The sequence below is a fragment of the Sinohyriopsis cumingii genome, chromosome 2 (genome assembly GCF_028554795.1).
Source record: "Sinohyriopsis cumingii isolate HCF-2022 chromosome 2, ASM2855479v2, whole genome shotgun sequence".
Classification (NCBI taxonomy): domain Eukaryota; kingdom Metazoa; phylum Mollusca; class Bivalvia; order Unionida; family Unionidae; genus Sinohyriopsis; species Sinohyriopsis cumingii.
The window spans coordinates 142,496,588-142,510,231 of NC_142962.1; the positions used below are offsets into that span (position 1 = coordinate 142,496,588).

The 13,644-nt window shown below is 37.9% G+C and overlaps 1 protein-coding gene across 2 annotated transcripts in view; it reads right to left on the reverse strand.

The window, feature by feature from the left end:
* Positions 1 to 451: 451 nt before the first annotated feature.
* LOC149805978 (ras-interacting protein 1-like) overlaps positions 452 to 13,644 on the reverse strand; it is a 50,291-nt gene continuing 37,098 nt past the window's right edge. For both annotated transcript variants that reach the window (XM_089950780.1, XM_089950781.1), the window contains exons 4-12: positions 7,593 to 7,863; positions 6,891 to 7,104; positions 6,336 to 6,508; positions 5,728 to 5,875; positions 5,177 to 5,320; positions 3,814 to 4,887; positions 2,743 to 2,864; positions 2,222 to 2,361; positions 452 to 1,172 (exon numbers count right to left, since the gene is read on the reverse strand). In XM_089950780.1, coding sequence (XP_089806906.1) covers positions 1,073 to 1,172; positions 2,222 to 2,361; positions 2,743 to 2,864; positions 3,814 to 4,887; positions 5,177 to 5,320; positions 5,728 to 5,875; positions 6,336 to 6,508; positions 6,891 to 7,104; positions 7,593 to 7,863 — 2,386 coding nt within the window. In that variant the 3' untranslated portion in view covers positions 452 to 1,072. The remainder of the gene's footprint in view (positions 1,173 to 2,221; positions 2,362 to 2,742; positions 2,865 to 3,813; positions 4,888 to 5,176; positions 5,321 to 5,727; positions 5,876 to 6,335; positions 6,509 to 6,890; positions 7,105 to 7,592; positions 7,864 to 13,644) is intronic.

The following is a 13,644-nucleotide window of genomic DNA, read 5'->3' on the forward strand; positions in this document are numbered from 1 at the left end:
GGATATCGAACCCACGACCCTTGGACGCTCTACCAATTGAGCTGCTGCTACTCCCCTTTTGCAGTAATAAGGAAACGGGACCAACTTTGAGATATTATAAAGGTCTAAGAAGCATTTCCTTTCAAACGCGAGTGGTCCAGCTTTGTTATGGGAAGGAGTTATTGAAGACTAGGATATATTGTTTAATAATTTGTGTGGATCAGCAGCTATTTTCTCCCAGTTAGAGTTGCGGAGGGCGAGGTATTTTGGTTTTTATGTCATTAGCCCAGAACTTTGGTGTACATAGAACAAGGGATAATATGTAGAATGGAGGACATATGAGAGTTCCGGCATATGAATTAATCAGTCATTCATTCTTCATTGTCATTTCCGTTTTTAATATTTTCACATTTGGTACATGTAGAAAAACGACTTGAATAATGTTAATAAAAAAAATGTAGTCAAAGACATATAAAAATAAATAATTTTTAATTTCCATTTCGGTCGGATTTTTCTGCATTTCATTAAATGAACAATATATACATGTAATCCATAATGATACTTTTAACTGTACAATGAGTATTACACTAAAAAGACTCGAAGTCGTGACATACATCGCCATATTCCAGGATTTGTTAAGTCTGATTTCTGACATGACAAGTGAACTTACAACATACATGTTTGATCACAGACTAATCCCATATATACAACCCAACACACGTTGCTATGTCAAATTTAGGAGTGAACACATAAAACAAAAATATTTAACTAAACTAAGAAGCAGATTTGACTAGAGTGGACTGTCTTTCGGCAAGAGATAAATTGAATTTTCTATCCATAAAAAATGAGTATTCAACTATTTGCTGCTATCGCTTCCGGTGAATATCCAAGATGCAATTGCTGATGACTACAATCTCCCACAAGTGTTCGTTCTTTGAGATAGTCAAAGACTTAAATGATGCGTTGCTGTTTTATATTGTGGAAACAAGTTCGTTGACATCCTGTGGCGAATCAGGCTGTATTATATTGTAGAAAGCAGAGCATTAATATCTTGTGGCGAATCAGTCTGGCTAACTAAATTTAAGATGAATATCTAGCCATCAGATGTCGATATCTTTTTGGCGATGGATGGGTTACCCCTGGCAACCATCAAGGTCAATGCGTTCCCGGAGGATTTTATTATTTTCATCGTGCTGTAAATGATAAAGAAAACGTTCTTTATAGGCTGACACAAGGTGATACCTAGCGGAATTAAAAGTGGCTCAGCGCTTTCAAAACAAGAGGAAACCCAGAAATATTAATATAATCGAGACCCACTTATAGTAAATGGACAGAGAAATGTTCATTTTCTGGTGACCTTTGGAATGACTGATCCACTTTTTTTAAAATCAGATCACGTGTTGCATTTCAAATTATGGGGAATCATTGTTAGAAACATTTTCCGAATGAAGCTTGTCATATTCATAAATGTAAAAACTGTATTTTATGGTGAAACAAAAGATCAGCAGAAAATGTCATCGTGACGGCATCACTCAGATCTGCTAGAGATCTCGGTTCTAATCAAACTGTTAAGAAACCCAAACAGTAATATTACCTTTAGATGAATTTTAATGAGACAATAAAACCAAATATATCAATTCAATGTTTCAATTGCCAGCAGATTTAAATGATAATTTAAACCTACAGCTATTGCATCAGTCACATCAATCACATCAATCACATCAGTCACATCAATCACACCAACAAACAGACGTGTGATAAAAGTAATTAATGTATAAGACGAATTACACGAATAATTTGTTTTCAATTATTCTTTTCGGGATCAATAATGTTTCAAGATGCAATGTAATCAAATATGAAGAAGAAAGTACTGTTAAGGTACGAGAAGCAGCTTCAAACTTACAGATGCGTATGATTTCAGATAGTCTAACACAAAAAATGCAGTAATAAGCGCTCTAAGTTAAACCGTTTTACGTACATAATAACGCTACTAAGAATGAATTTTACATAAAGCGCCTTATAAAATGCCTCCTTGTAAATCGTAAACTTTCGACTTATTGCGCGCCTCCTGGTCAGTTTCTTTGAACAGTCCTTGAAATCATGTCATCTATTGAAGATGATCTTGGCACCTTACTGCACAACATAGGGTGAATCTAGAAATTTAAGTTTTTGGTTATGTCGATATTCAACAAAAGCATGAAATTCTGAATTCTAGGAAACAGTATCATCGAAGTATACCAACCTTTGATAGTCTGCCCCGATGACGCTCTTGCCATTAACGGACAAGATCCTATCGCCCACCTGCAGACATCGGGCCTGGGCCGCCGGACTGTCAGGCAGAATCTTCCGAATATAGATTCCAGCAAGGCACAGAGGGGTATACTGCAAGGAGAGAAGTTAAGGGTATTGGTTCGACTGAAGAGCTAAGTGGTTTCATTGTCACATTATAAATTAAAAACAATTGTAAACTTTCTTTTTTTCAATGAGATTCTGGGCTATTATTATATCTAAAAACCCGAATTATAAGTCTTTTCACATGTTTCCTGCAAAATATAAATCTGTTCATCTGTTTCATGCAAAATATTTATTTTTTGACAGACAGTTTCAACGTTTCCCTTCAATAAAATGATATAGCCTTGTAGATAACTCTTTCATTTGACAATACATTGTGAACCACTATACAGCTATTGATAACTTAAGAATACTGAGAGACTCATATCATGACAAATAGTGATTTTGGGAGAAGGGGGAAATACTACATACCAGACCATCAACAAGCCCAAGACCCAACCCTTTTTCATTCTTATGCAGCTGCACGGAATATAATGGGCAGGGCGTAGTCTTTTTCTGGGTCTCACCCTCTACCTTATCATCGGTCTGCACATCTGCAATAAGAAAAGCGTCAAGGTAATCGCAGTCTTTCTAAAACAGAACACTATCAATGGCACTTTGATTGTGCATATCTAGTGTGTGTGTGTGTGTGTGTGTGTGTGTGTGTGTGTGTGTGATTTTGATTTTTAACGTAGCTTTAACAATTTTTCAGTCATATCGCTACGATATCTGCAGTGTGGTAGTTTATAGTAATGTCTTGCACTGGGGCATCATGCCGCAGACATGCAGCATGATGTCCCACCCAGTCACATTATCCTGACACCAGATCGACCAGTCCTAACACTAACCTCTTAATGCTGAGCGCCAAGCGAAGCAGCTGTAAATACCATTTTTGTAAGAAGTCTTTGGTACGACTCGGCCGGAGATCGAACCCACGACCTCCCGCATCCTAGGCGGACGCTCTAACCAATAGGCCATCGGAGCGGTCATATCTATTTTGTAATAATGTATTTATATTAAATGTTCAACTTATCTGTACTTGTCGTATAGCTGACATATATTGCACACTGATTTCCCATTCTGCTTCGTCATGACCTCATAATTATATACGATTTTCATATTTAAACTCAAATGCAGCAGGTGCTTAATTGCCAGTGTCATTATTGTAAACAAAACACACACACACACACACTAAGAACAACATCAACGACACAAAATTAGTAAGAAAACAAGAGCTAAAAAAAATCTACTTCTCTTAACTAAATTTGAAGATTGCTCCGTTTAATTTTCTATCATTTTGTTTGTTATGCCTTTATAAAAAGCAATACGTTCATCCAAGATATAATGTATGTATTGTAAACGCAACTGCTCTCGGATTTTCTTTATTTGATTAAAACAGGCATACAACAATACTAAGAGAAACATTACAAATATGAAGAATAAGTTTCTACTGCTTTTTAAATGAAATGTCCAGTTCAAAATTGCACTCCGATTTGGATTTACCTTTGCTTTGGTCCACTCTTGTATTGTCTTCATCTAATGGAAGAACGTTAATTGCACAACCCTGTCTCTTTTTGGCTGCAAGAATAGTTTCGTTCACTTCTATGTACAGTTCCGTTGGAATACACCCGTTTTTATTATCCTTTTTAGATGGAATCAAAAGCACTTGCTTGGCCACATATGTCCCGTCAACAGAGGGTTTAACATTTAATGGTTTGGAAGTGTATTTTGTGGCAACAATATTATCGGACTTCGGAATGAGCTCGTCTTCTTCAAACACATTATCACTCAAGACGGATTCTCTAGGGTGGCACTGTATTTCAAAGGTACTGAATCTGCAGTCCGACGTACACTTTGACGATTTACTTGGAAACGAAAGAAGTCCATTTACATTAATGCGCTCCTTCAATGGATATGAATCAGATTCGTATTCATGTCCTACGGCTTTTTGGAATGATCTATTTGTTCTACTCTGTCTATTCAATATCATTTTGGCTGCTTCTTTAGAGGATATATTTTGAACATTAACAGCATTATTATTTTCGATTGTTTGATTTGATACTAAAGAATCACAATTAATATTTTGTAACTTATTGTCCTGTTTGTCCTCATTTTGGTCTGCTTTGTGTGACGTTTGCTGATCTTGTTGTTGCTGGATAAGTTCATGTTCCTGTTTTTCCCTCCTGTCCTCCGAAAGTGACCTATGGGGGGCTGTATGACATTGACACTGACTATTGGAAGGGGATCCACAAATAGTACATGATTTTTGCGTTCCACTATGTTTCGAAAGTCTTACTGGAATCCGACTTTTTTGACTCTCTACGACGTGTGCATATGGATAATCTCTCGTGGCGTTCTCATCTTGCGAAGGAAGATTCTCTGAATGGGAATCGAGCACTCTTGTCTCTGATGAAGGCTTATGGGTCTCTGATTTCTGAACATCTGCTTGGATAGGCTCTTTTGCGGCTTGAAGGTCAGCTACGGACTTTTTGAAGAACGAATCAAGCAGTTCTGATTTCGTAATGTTGCCAGGACAACGTGGTGTATTACTAATGCTGAAACCGCTATCGCTGTCGTCTGAAATAGTCAAGTTACCAAAAGCCATTATAGTGGTCACAATATTGTGTGGGATAAATTTAATTTGTCTATTTATAATTCAAAGTTTTCATATGTTATAAAATATGTCGAATTCCAAACTGAAATACCCAATGGTATATTTTTACTCAAGACTGCTCCTGATGAAATGCACACCTGTACAGTTCGGAAAGGATTATTATAGATAATGTGGTATCATTTAAAGTGGATGACATAATTAATAGAAAAATGTCACTGATGGTGACTGTTTTTTTTTAATTATAAAACGTACCCTCGGCAACTCCAAAGAGCGTCCTAAGTCGTCTAAGGTGGTTCCAAAACGTTGGGTCCTCGGGAGTCCGTATCAGGTCTATTAACCCACAGTTAACAGGCAGAACGAACGGAGGATGACTACACAAGGAGATAAAGAGGCTTTCTGTGAAAAATAACAAAGCTATAAAGCATAATAGGATGGGAAATAAATAATCAATGAAAGGTAGAGACGTAAAAAAAGGAAACAATCCAGCCGCAAACACCAAAAGCAATCAGACATAATGAATATATGAATTAGCCGCAATGCAAACATCCGGGTTAGTATCGGTCTAGTTATACGTCGACGGTGACCATATTTTCGTGATTCCTTTAACCTTTAAATCGGGATCTGAGTCTGGAAGAGATGAATTGTAACATGAATGATGCTTAACTCAGCAGGTATTTTGCTTTATACTTTGTGCCTTTTTCAATTCTTATTTTGACACTGTGTCTACAGGAACTATATCTGAGTGTTAGTGCATAAAATAATGTTTATAAAGGATAATAGAGACAACAGAAACTGAACCATACCTTCGCTGTTGGCCGTATCATGTTGGTCTTTTGGGGGGTGCCATGAGGGGGGTACTGTCTTGTCTCCAAGCTGGTAGGAAAAAAGTAACTTATGGAGCTGAGAAGTATTCAGGGGCTGAAAATTCTCCTTCATTTTCTCCCAGTCATACTGAAAAACAAATCACGTCGACCTTCAGTGTCAAAAAGATGATTTTGGTACCAGTGGGAGTACGATAATGTTTTACGACAGACCTACATCACGTTTTGGGAGAAACGATCTTAATTCGCATTGCATAATGAAATATCTTTAGCTTACGATGGATGTTTGTAACTATTGATTTACGGAGATTCCACTAAATGGGTGATATTCGAAGCATATTTACTCTCTTAATCATATAGGTCTAGTAAAAGTTACATTGTTCCACGTTTATACATGTTACCTATTTTGATCCGCCATGTGTGGGAAAGGGGTGGTAAATTGTGCAAATAGTTAATGCATACACATTTGTTTAGCCTATCGCACAAAAATGTTAAGAATCATGCATGGATAATGAACGTTAATTATCAGTGATCAGGTATGTGGACAACTGTGCAGAATTCTTGTCTGCACCATAGGGAAAATTTATTACCTTGAGCAGAATATTCTTCGAGGTGGCAAGAAGTTCTGATGCAGCAAGAAGTCGCTCAAATGTCTGGCTAAATTCGTCCTCCAGTCCATTTCGTGTGGCCCAATCTTCGATAACTGTCAAATTAGCTCTGATTCTAACCCCGGACGACCAGTTGTAGTACTGGGGGCCTGTGGCTACAAAATGAAAATATTTTCCATCTATAGAACTTTACACACGGATATAGAATAAATGCAAGATTAACTGATTACCAAGAAACTTTCAACCATGGGTCTATTTCTTTTCTCATTGCTAATGATTAGAATTCTATTTTAGTTATTAAAAATAATGTCGTTTTTACCCTTGAATTTTTAGATAACCAAAGCTGTGGTTTTTCTTCGATTGTGTTGCAATAAACGTCCAAATGGTGCATCACCATTCAATGTCAGTACAAACTTTATCGATGATTACGGAAGAAACAATGCGATATAATTACCGAGTAGAAAACTGTTTAGTCAGCAGAAATGTGACTTCGAATAAAGCTGGTGAAAACGAATACCATGTTTATGACAGACCTACCATCATTCATGAGGTTGTTGAAGACAGTGGCGCTACAGAAGAAAAAGAGGTAGGTGAAAAGTTGGCGGGTGATCTCCTCGTGCAGCATGAAACTGTGCGTCTTTTGCGCCAATAAGGTAAGCAGATGGATCATGTGGTCCAGGGAGCAGTTCGCCTCCCCTGTCTCCGTAAATGGATTGTTCTCCAGTGCTGCCGCCAGTGTGGGATGCAAGGCCTGTAAGAGACGAGGTGAAGGATCACAAGCGCGTATGTAATCCAGTAAGTTCGTCTTTATCGACTATTAAAGATAAGAAGGTAAAATATTCACTTTAACACTGCCTTGTAGTTATCTTAATGTAATATCTTGCCCTTGTGATTACCTTAATTTAATAGCTTGGTTCTCTCGACACAGATGGTACTATGTTGCCTTCCATGTTTAATTTATATGCCTAGTATAAGCTAGGACATTAATGCATCTCTCATGATGTTCCATGATGTATGCAACTGCTGTATTTTCGTAAGGATATATCCAAATCTTATGAAAGTCTGTTTTTGGGGGAAATAAATCAACTTTACAGTTTTCACTGTATTTTGGAAATCTGCTAAAAGCAGCCCATTATAATCCCACTTTCTGTCAAATCTTTGTCTTTATCTTCAAGTCAGCACGACCACTAATATTTATAAAGTTTACCATCTGCATTTCTATGAATTGTTTTTATTTACCTTCGTAATGGTATAAACACTCTGCTGAAAACAGAACATAATAATCTCCTCCAGACCAGTTGTCAACTGGGCTAAGGAGCTCTTGGCAGGATCATCCTTCCTTGACCCCCGGGATCCCGATACCTGGGGATTATGAGGAGGCAACTCAGGAAGCTGGAAGGTATTCTTCAAGAAGAGCAGAAGCTGAACACAATTAGAGATCCATACAATTAGCTTGTGTATACAATGGCTTGTTACTCCTTCTGTTTCTTCCTCAGATTTTGGCACTGTCCTGTAAATGGGAAAGGAAAGTTAGTCAATTAGATGTTTCCCCAAATTTATTTTTTAAATAACTTTAACCATTTTAATCTTCGTCAACATTGCTTTGATTAGTTCAAATATATACTAAATTGGCTCTTTTGTTCGGTAGTCGTAACTGTCACCTTTTAGCAGAATTAACACTGAAAACGAAAATGACTCACAGCTGAAAATCTGAAGGCAGAGATTACGAGGAAGCTCATCTTTAAATTAATGTGGTTGTCGCTTTATATTCAACCTCTTTCCTTTGCAACATACACAGGAACTAGAATAACAAACTATATTTCTTTCGCCAACGGTAGAGATAACGTTTACATGGTTTCGTTCATTTGCCAGTTATTTGCAAGTTAATATTTATAACATAAACAAATCTCTAAACATAAAACCATCTGCTTCAAAACCTTTAATTTATTTCCAAAGCTAGCTGCATATATAACAGCGATGACAAGTATACCTTTGAATAAAATCAAACGATGCTTCTAGTAGTGATGAGAATGTAAATGAAAGATTACATTGTACCCTTCTACAAAGCTTTAGCGGTCTCTAGCAGCTATGGTAAGCATCGATTGTCATGCAGAAAATGTATTAGACTCACATAATCCCGACCAACTAATATTTGCCCCTTAGACAGTGTATGCATGACGGTTGCTGTTGTTGTTGTTGTGGGGTTTAACGCCATTTTTCAGCACACCATAGACTATACATGGCGGCCAGTATTAATGGTGGAAGAAGAACCAGGGAAAACCTCGGAAAGAACCACCGACCCACGAGAAGCTACTGGCTAGCTTTCTCACATACCCACACTGGCTGAATTCGAGACTCGAACCGGCGCAGACAGAGGTGAGATGGCAGTGATCCGTAACGGAGAACGCTTTAGACCACTCGGCCACTCGGGGCCCCTATACATGACAGAAAACAATATAAAAAAGCATTATTTTCTATGACACTTATGTAGAGTTAATGAGTTGATAAAAACCAGGTACTGTTTTCTTTAATGACTGTTTATAAGATCTTCTCAGACGCTATTATGATTGCCTACCTTTAAAACCAGACGTTACTGGGAAGTCACAGGCTTTGGGTAACCTTGGGGTTACAGCCAGTATGACCACCATTACAAGCATGGTCCGTGTATTAGAAATTATCTAGATTAGCCACTACAGCTGAAACCGCCCATGAAAATACAGCCCTCCTTCCTAATACCTATTCACTAACATGCACATTACATAGTTAGCCTGTTGAGATTAACCTGTCATATATAAATGTAGTCGTGAATACCTAAAGTTTGCTATTGAAGGAACATATTCATTCCAAGTTTCAAATGCACTGGTCAGAAAGGGCCTTTTGCGCAGTCTATTGTGTATATATCATGAGAAATAATAATAATAATAATGATAATAATAATAATAATAATGAGGACTTTGCATAGCGCCTAATCTTTAGAAGCTCTAGGCGCTTTACAACATTAGACAACACATGTAAGATAAAAAAACATATAATGATATGATTACAAAAACAAACACCATGAAATTAGAAAACATTAAACATGCTGAGAATATTTAAGGTTGGAAAAATTAGGTCCTTAAGTTTGCTCTTGCAGTCGAAATAAGTGAGTTTTGAGAGCCCTCTTGAATGTGATCACTGTCTTTGTGTCTAAGTTCAGTGGGCAATTCATTCCACGTTGCTGGGCCCTGTGACTTTGTTTTCATAGTGGGAATAATGAGTATACCATTGTCAGAAGAGGAGCGTAAGTATCTTGCTGGTGTGTACACGTGGGTGAGGTCGGATAGGTATGTTGGACTAGAGTCTGACAGTGAAATGTAGCACAGAGAACAAATTTTGTGTTTGATTCTGGATCGAATGGATAGCCAGTGTAGGGTACGGAGCAGCGGGGAGGTGTGCTCTGATCGTGATACTCTAAGTATGATCCGAGCAGCTGTGTTTTGAACTTTTTGAAGTTTCTGGAGCAGATATTGAGATGAACCAGACAGAATTGAGTTACAATAGTCTAGTCTTGAAAGTACTAATGAACACACAAGTGTTTTAGTGGCATCAACTGAAAGATATTTGCGAACTGAGCTGATGCGTCTCAGCTCAAGATATGCAGCCTTGCATATGTTCATGACATGTTGGTGCAATGTGAGAGTACTGTCCAGAGTAACACCTAGGTTTCGTACTGATTGTGTGAATTTAATGTTGGTGTTGCTGATATTTATTGTTTGAAGTAAACGATGTGAATTAGGAAGTCTTTGTGATGTGATCAGAATGGCCTCAGTTTTATCATCAGTCATCTGCAGCTTGTTACATGTCATCTATGATTTCACATCAGAAATGCACCTCTCTACACCTTGGGTGGTAGCATCAACTTCAGTTGGGTGGCTAGATTTGTATATTTGGGTGTCATCAGCGTACAATTGGTGAGACACTGGATGATGATCTATGACACTTGAGAGCGACTGAGTGTACAGAATGAACAGAAAAGGTCCAAGAACAGACCCCTGAGAAACACCACAACATAGATCAACTGGGCTGGAGTGTATTCCATTTGCAGATATAATTTGTGTCCTGACCAAGTAGGACTTGAAACATAGTAAGGCTGTATCATGAATGCCAAATACATGCTAGAGACGGTGAAGTAAGATATTATGGTCTATTGTGTCAAATGCTGCAGACAGATCAAGGAGGGTGAGGACTTCTAAATGAAATAACATATATCTTATTCCAGTATGGAAAACTTGCAAGAGTTATAGAAGCATCCATTTAACAGTGACTACTGAACTAGCTGGGGTGACTAACATGGCTACATGTCACGTCGGTGTAATATTAATTGCCCGCTTGATATTACACACACACACACACACACACACACACACACACACTCGTATAAGAGTCATTCATATTGAATAACCTACCCTGGGTACAGAACATAATAAAGTAGATATCAGATGGAGTTCCATGAACCACTCTCATCATACCCTTTGGGCGATGTCTCCTTTTGTATGTAGCCTAGACTTGCACGGGGAAGCCGTACAGCACAACAAGCAAGATACGGTTATGTACAGTGATATTATAATCAAACAAAATACGATAACCAATAGCAGTATAGTGCTCGTACAGCCACACGTCTGCACGCATATATTCTTCAGGGTATGCACCATAGGTATTATCTCGTTACACTTGCACATCGCTTCGATACTATCAACTCACAGCAATCTGTAAATCTATAGTGCATGTTTAATCAAATCTGACATTTCATTAACGGTTGATGTAATCAAAAAGCTATACATTCTCCTCGACTACATATCCTTTGTATGAGAAGATGAGTGTTTTCTTTGTTCTTCCTCAACGATGTGCTAGTTCACTACAATGGTTAAAGGAATGTGTACTACCATAGTTGTCAACTTGAGTCTAAAGTAACACATGACATGTGGTAAATATGTAAATTTATTTCAAGAACATAATTCGATTGAAAAGAATCTGAATATACACGTCTGTCTGTAATCAATTGGGGTACTCCATATTTGTCTACTCCCAAACTGTCTGCTGAAGAACAGGCTTACGTCATTTAGTTGCGTCTGCTTAAAAGTCGGTAAACACTATTTAATTCTGTCAGTTGCATGAAAACAAATTTCTCCAAAAGAGTCAATCATAGACATAAAACACATGTTAAAGAATGAAATTTCGACCCAACCAGCAACTGAAACTGTGCCGCTAGTATTCGAACCCGGATGTTACGGCGCTTATCACCTAATTAGCTTGCACAAATACACACCCAAGCGCACCTCCACCCGCCCCTCAAGAAGCAGAAGTGATGAAAAAAGGTGGAAATAAAGAAGCGGAAAACAACCTGCTAGTCCAGAGGAAATTAACACTCTCTCTCTCTCTGTCTCTCTCTCTCTCTCAGTAACAGCTGCGTTGCAAACATGTACTGTGCCAAAGTTATTGAAAAAGGGAGTCAGATATGGTGTGGAATCACTAAGTGTGTGTATTTGTGTGTGTGTGTATTTTAAACGTAGGTTTAAAAGTTTTAATCATATCGCTACGATGTCTGCAACGTGACAATTTATAGTGATTTCTAGCAGACATGTGGCATCATGTCCCACCCAGTCACATTATACTGACATATTATCTTCATTGTGAGATTGAAACTGCATAGGATGGAAATATAAAACTATGAAAAACGACGAGACGAAATAATTAGTAGAATGAATCGGAAGATTACAGTTTCTCAATCTACCTATCACAAACCCCGGTTTCAACTTTGAAATTGACCCGGTACATGCAAGATACTACAAAATGACAGTCGGATCAGACTCGCTGATCTAAACCAACTTGTCGATGAAGAAAAACATATGCATACTTTTCAAGTAAAGAACAACGCACGTAAATGAATGGAAAGTTACTGTCAAATAGTTAATGCAAAATACATTAAATATATTACAAACAATGACCTTCACCATAAACTGGATCTTTAGGATACAGTTATAGATATAATTTACAGTTGTATATATAAACAATAACATTTGAAAGAAATAAAAATAATGTTGGATTTAGGGCTCTGCTGGGACCAACGGATGAGCTTTCTCCTATTTGTGCCACTGGTGATAAGTCCCTATGGATAATTGATGGCCCGAATGGCCAGTTTTGGTTGCGTATCTAAATTTGTTTTTATATATCCAACATGTACATATATAGTTATTGGATAGGGATCGTAATAGTTTATAGTTGTGACCCAGGGGTCATTTCAGGGGCCCAAAGTCGATTTCATATTTGCATGTCTTATGTCCAACGAGTGTATGAATATATGGTCGGGATTTCGATAGTTTACACATTAGGACAAAAGGGTCACAACTGTATGCCCTTGTGGAATGACCTTTTGGGTCTTAACCTAGGGGCAAAGATGAAGTCACTGTCCAATGTATGCTGGGTATCTAACTTCATTTATCATACTAAGTAAGAGCATATATGGTAACAAGATGGAGATACATACGGTTTCCGAGTTATGATCCACAGGCTAAGTTGGACTAGGGAGTAAGAACAAACCCAACGCCCAAAGTTGATTTCATATCCAAATTTGTCTTTTTATGGGTACCAAGTGTATATATGGATATAGGTAGGGATCAGATTAGTTTAGAAATTAAGAGCTAACAGTCATGCCTATATTCCCCCGAGGCAAGACCTACATGTGCTGTTTATGACATACCTGTGTTGTAATTGGGTCAATGGGTCCAACAAAACCTATTTCTTCACGCCCAAGGGATGGATAGGAATCTTAAAACTTGTGCACACCATCTGACCACCACAAACCATATTCCAAAGTTTCAAATTTCTGCTTCAAACCAGTGTGTGAGTTTACGCAAGCACAGACGGACGGATGGATGGTAATAGTCTCCGCAATTTCCTCGACAAACGCATGGATAAATGACATGAATTGTTGTCTTTAGTGTGATCATTCACATTAAATCAAGCGTAGACGAAATGAAAATATTTGATTACAAGGAGTTGAAATGGGAGAAGACCTAATGGGAAGGATTAAAATCTATCGTCGTTTTAAAGAGAGAATTCCCAACAGCAAATATTTCATATGTCCCACCCCCACTTGTCTAGCCCCATCTCTCTCTTAAGTGGATTGCCTTCCCTAAGTTGTTTTCTTTACATGAAACACGAGCTAATACCGTTCTTATTGATACCCATTCTAGGCGAGCCACTGCGTTACAACGATAGATCTTGAGAGCAAGTGTTTTTGGAGAAAATAAAC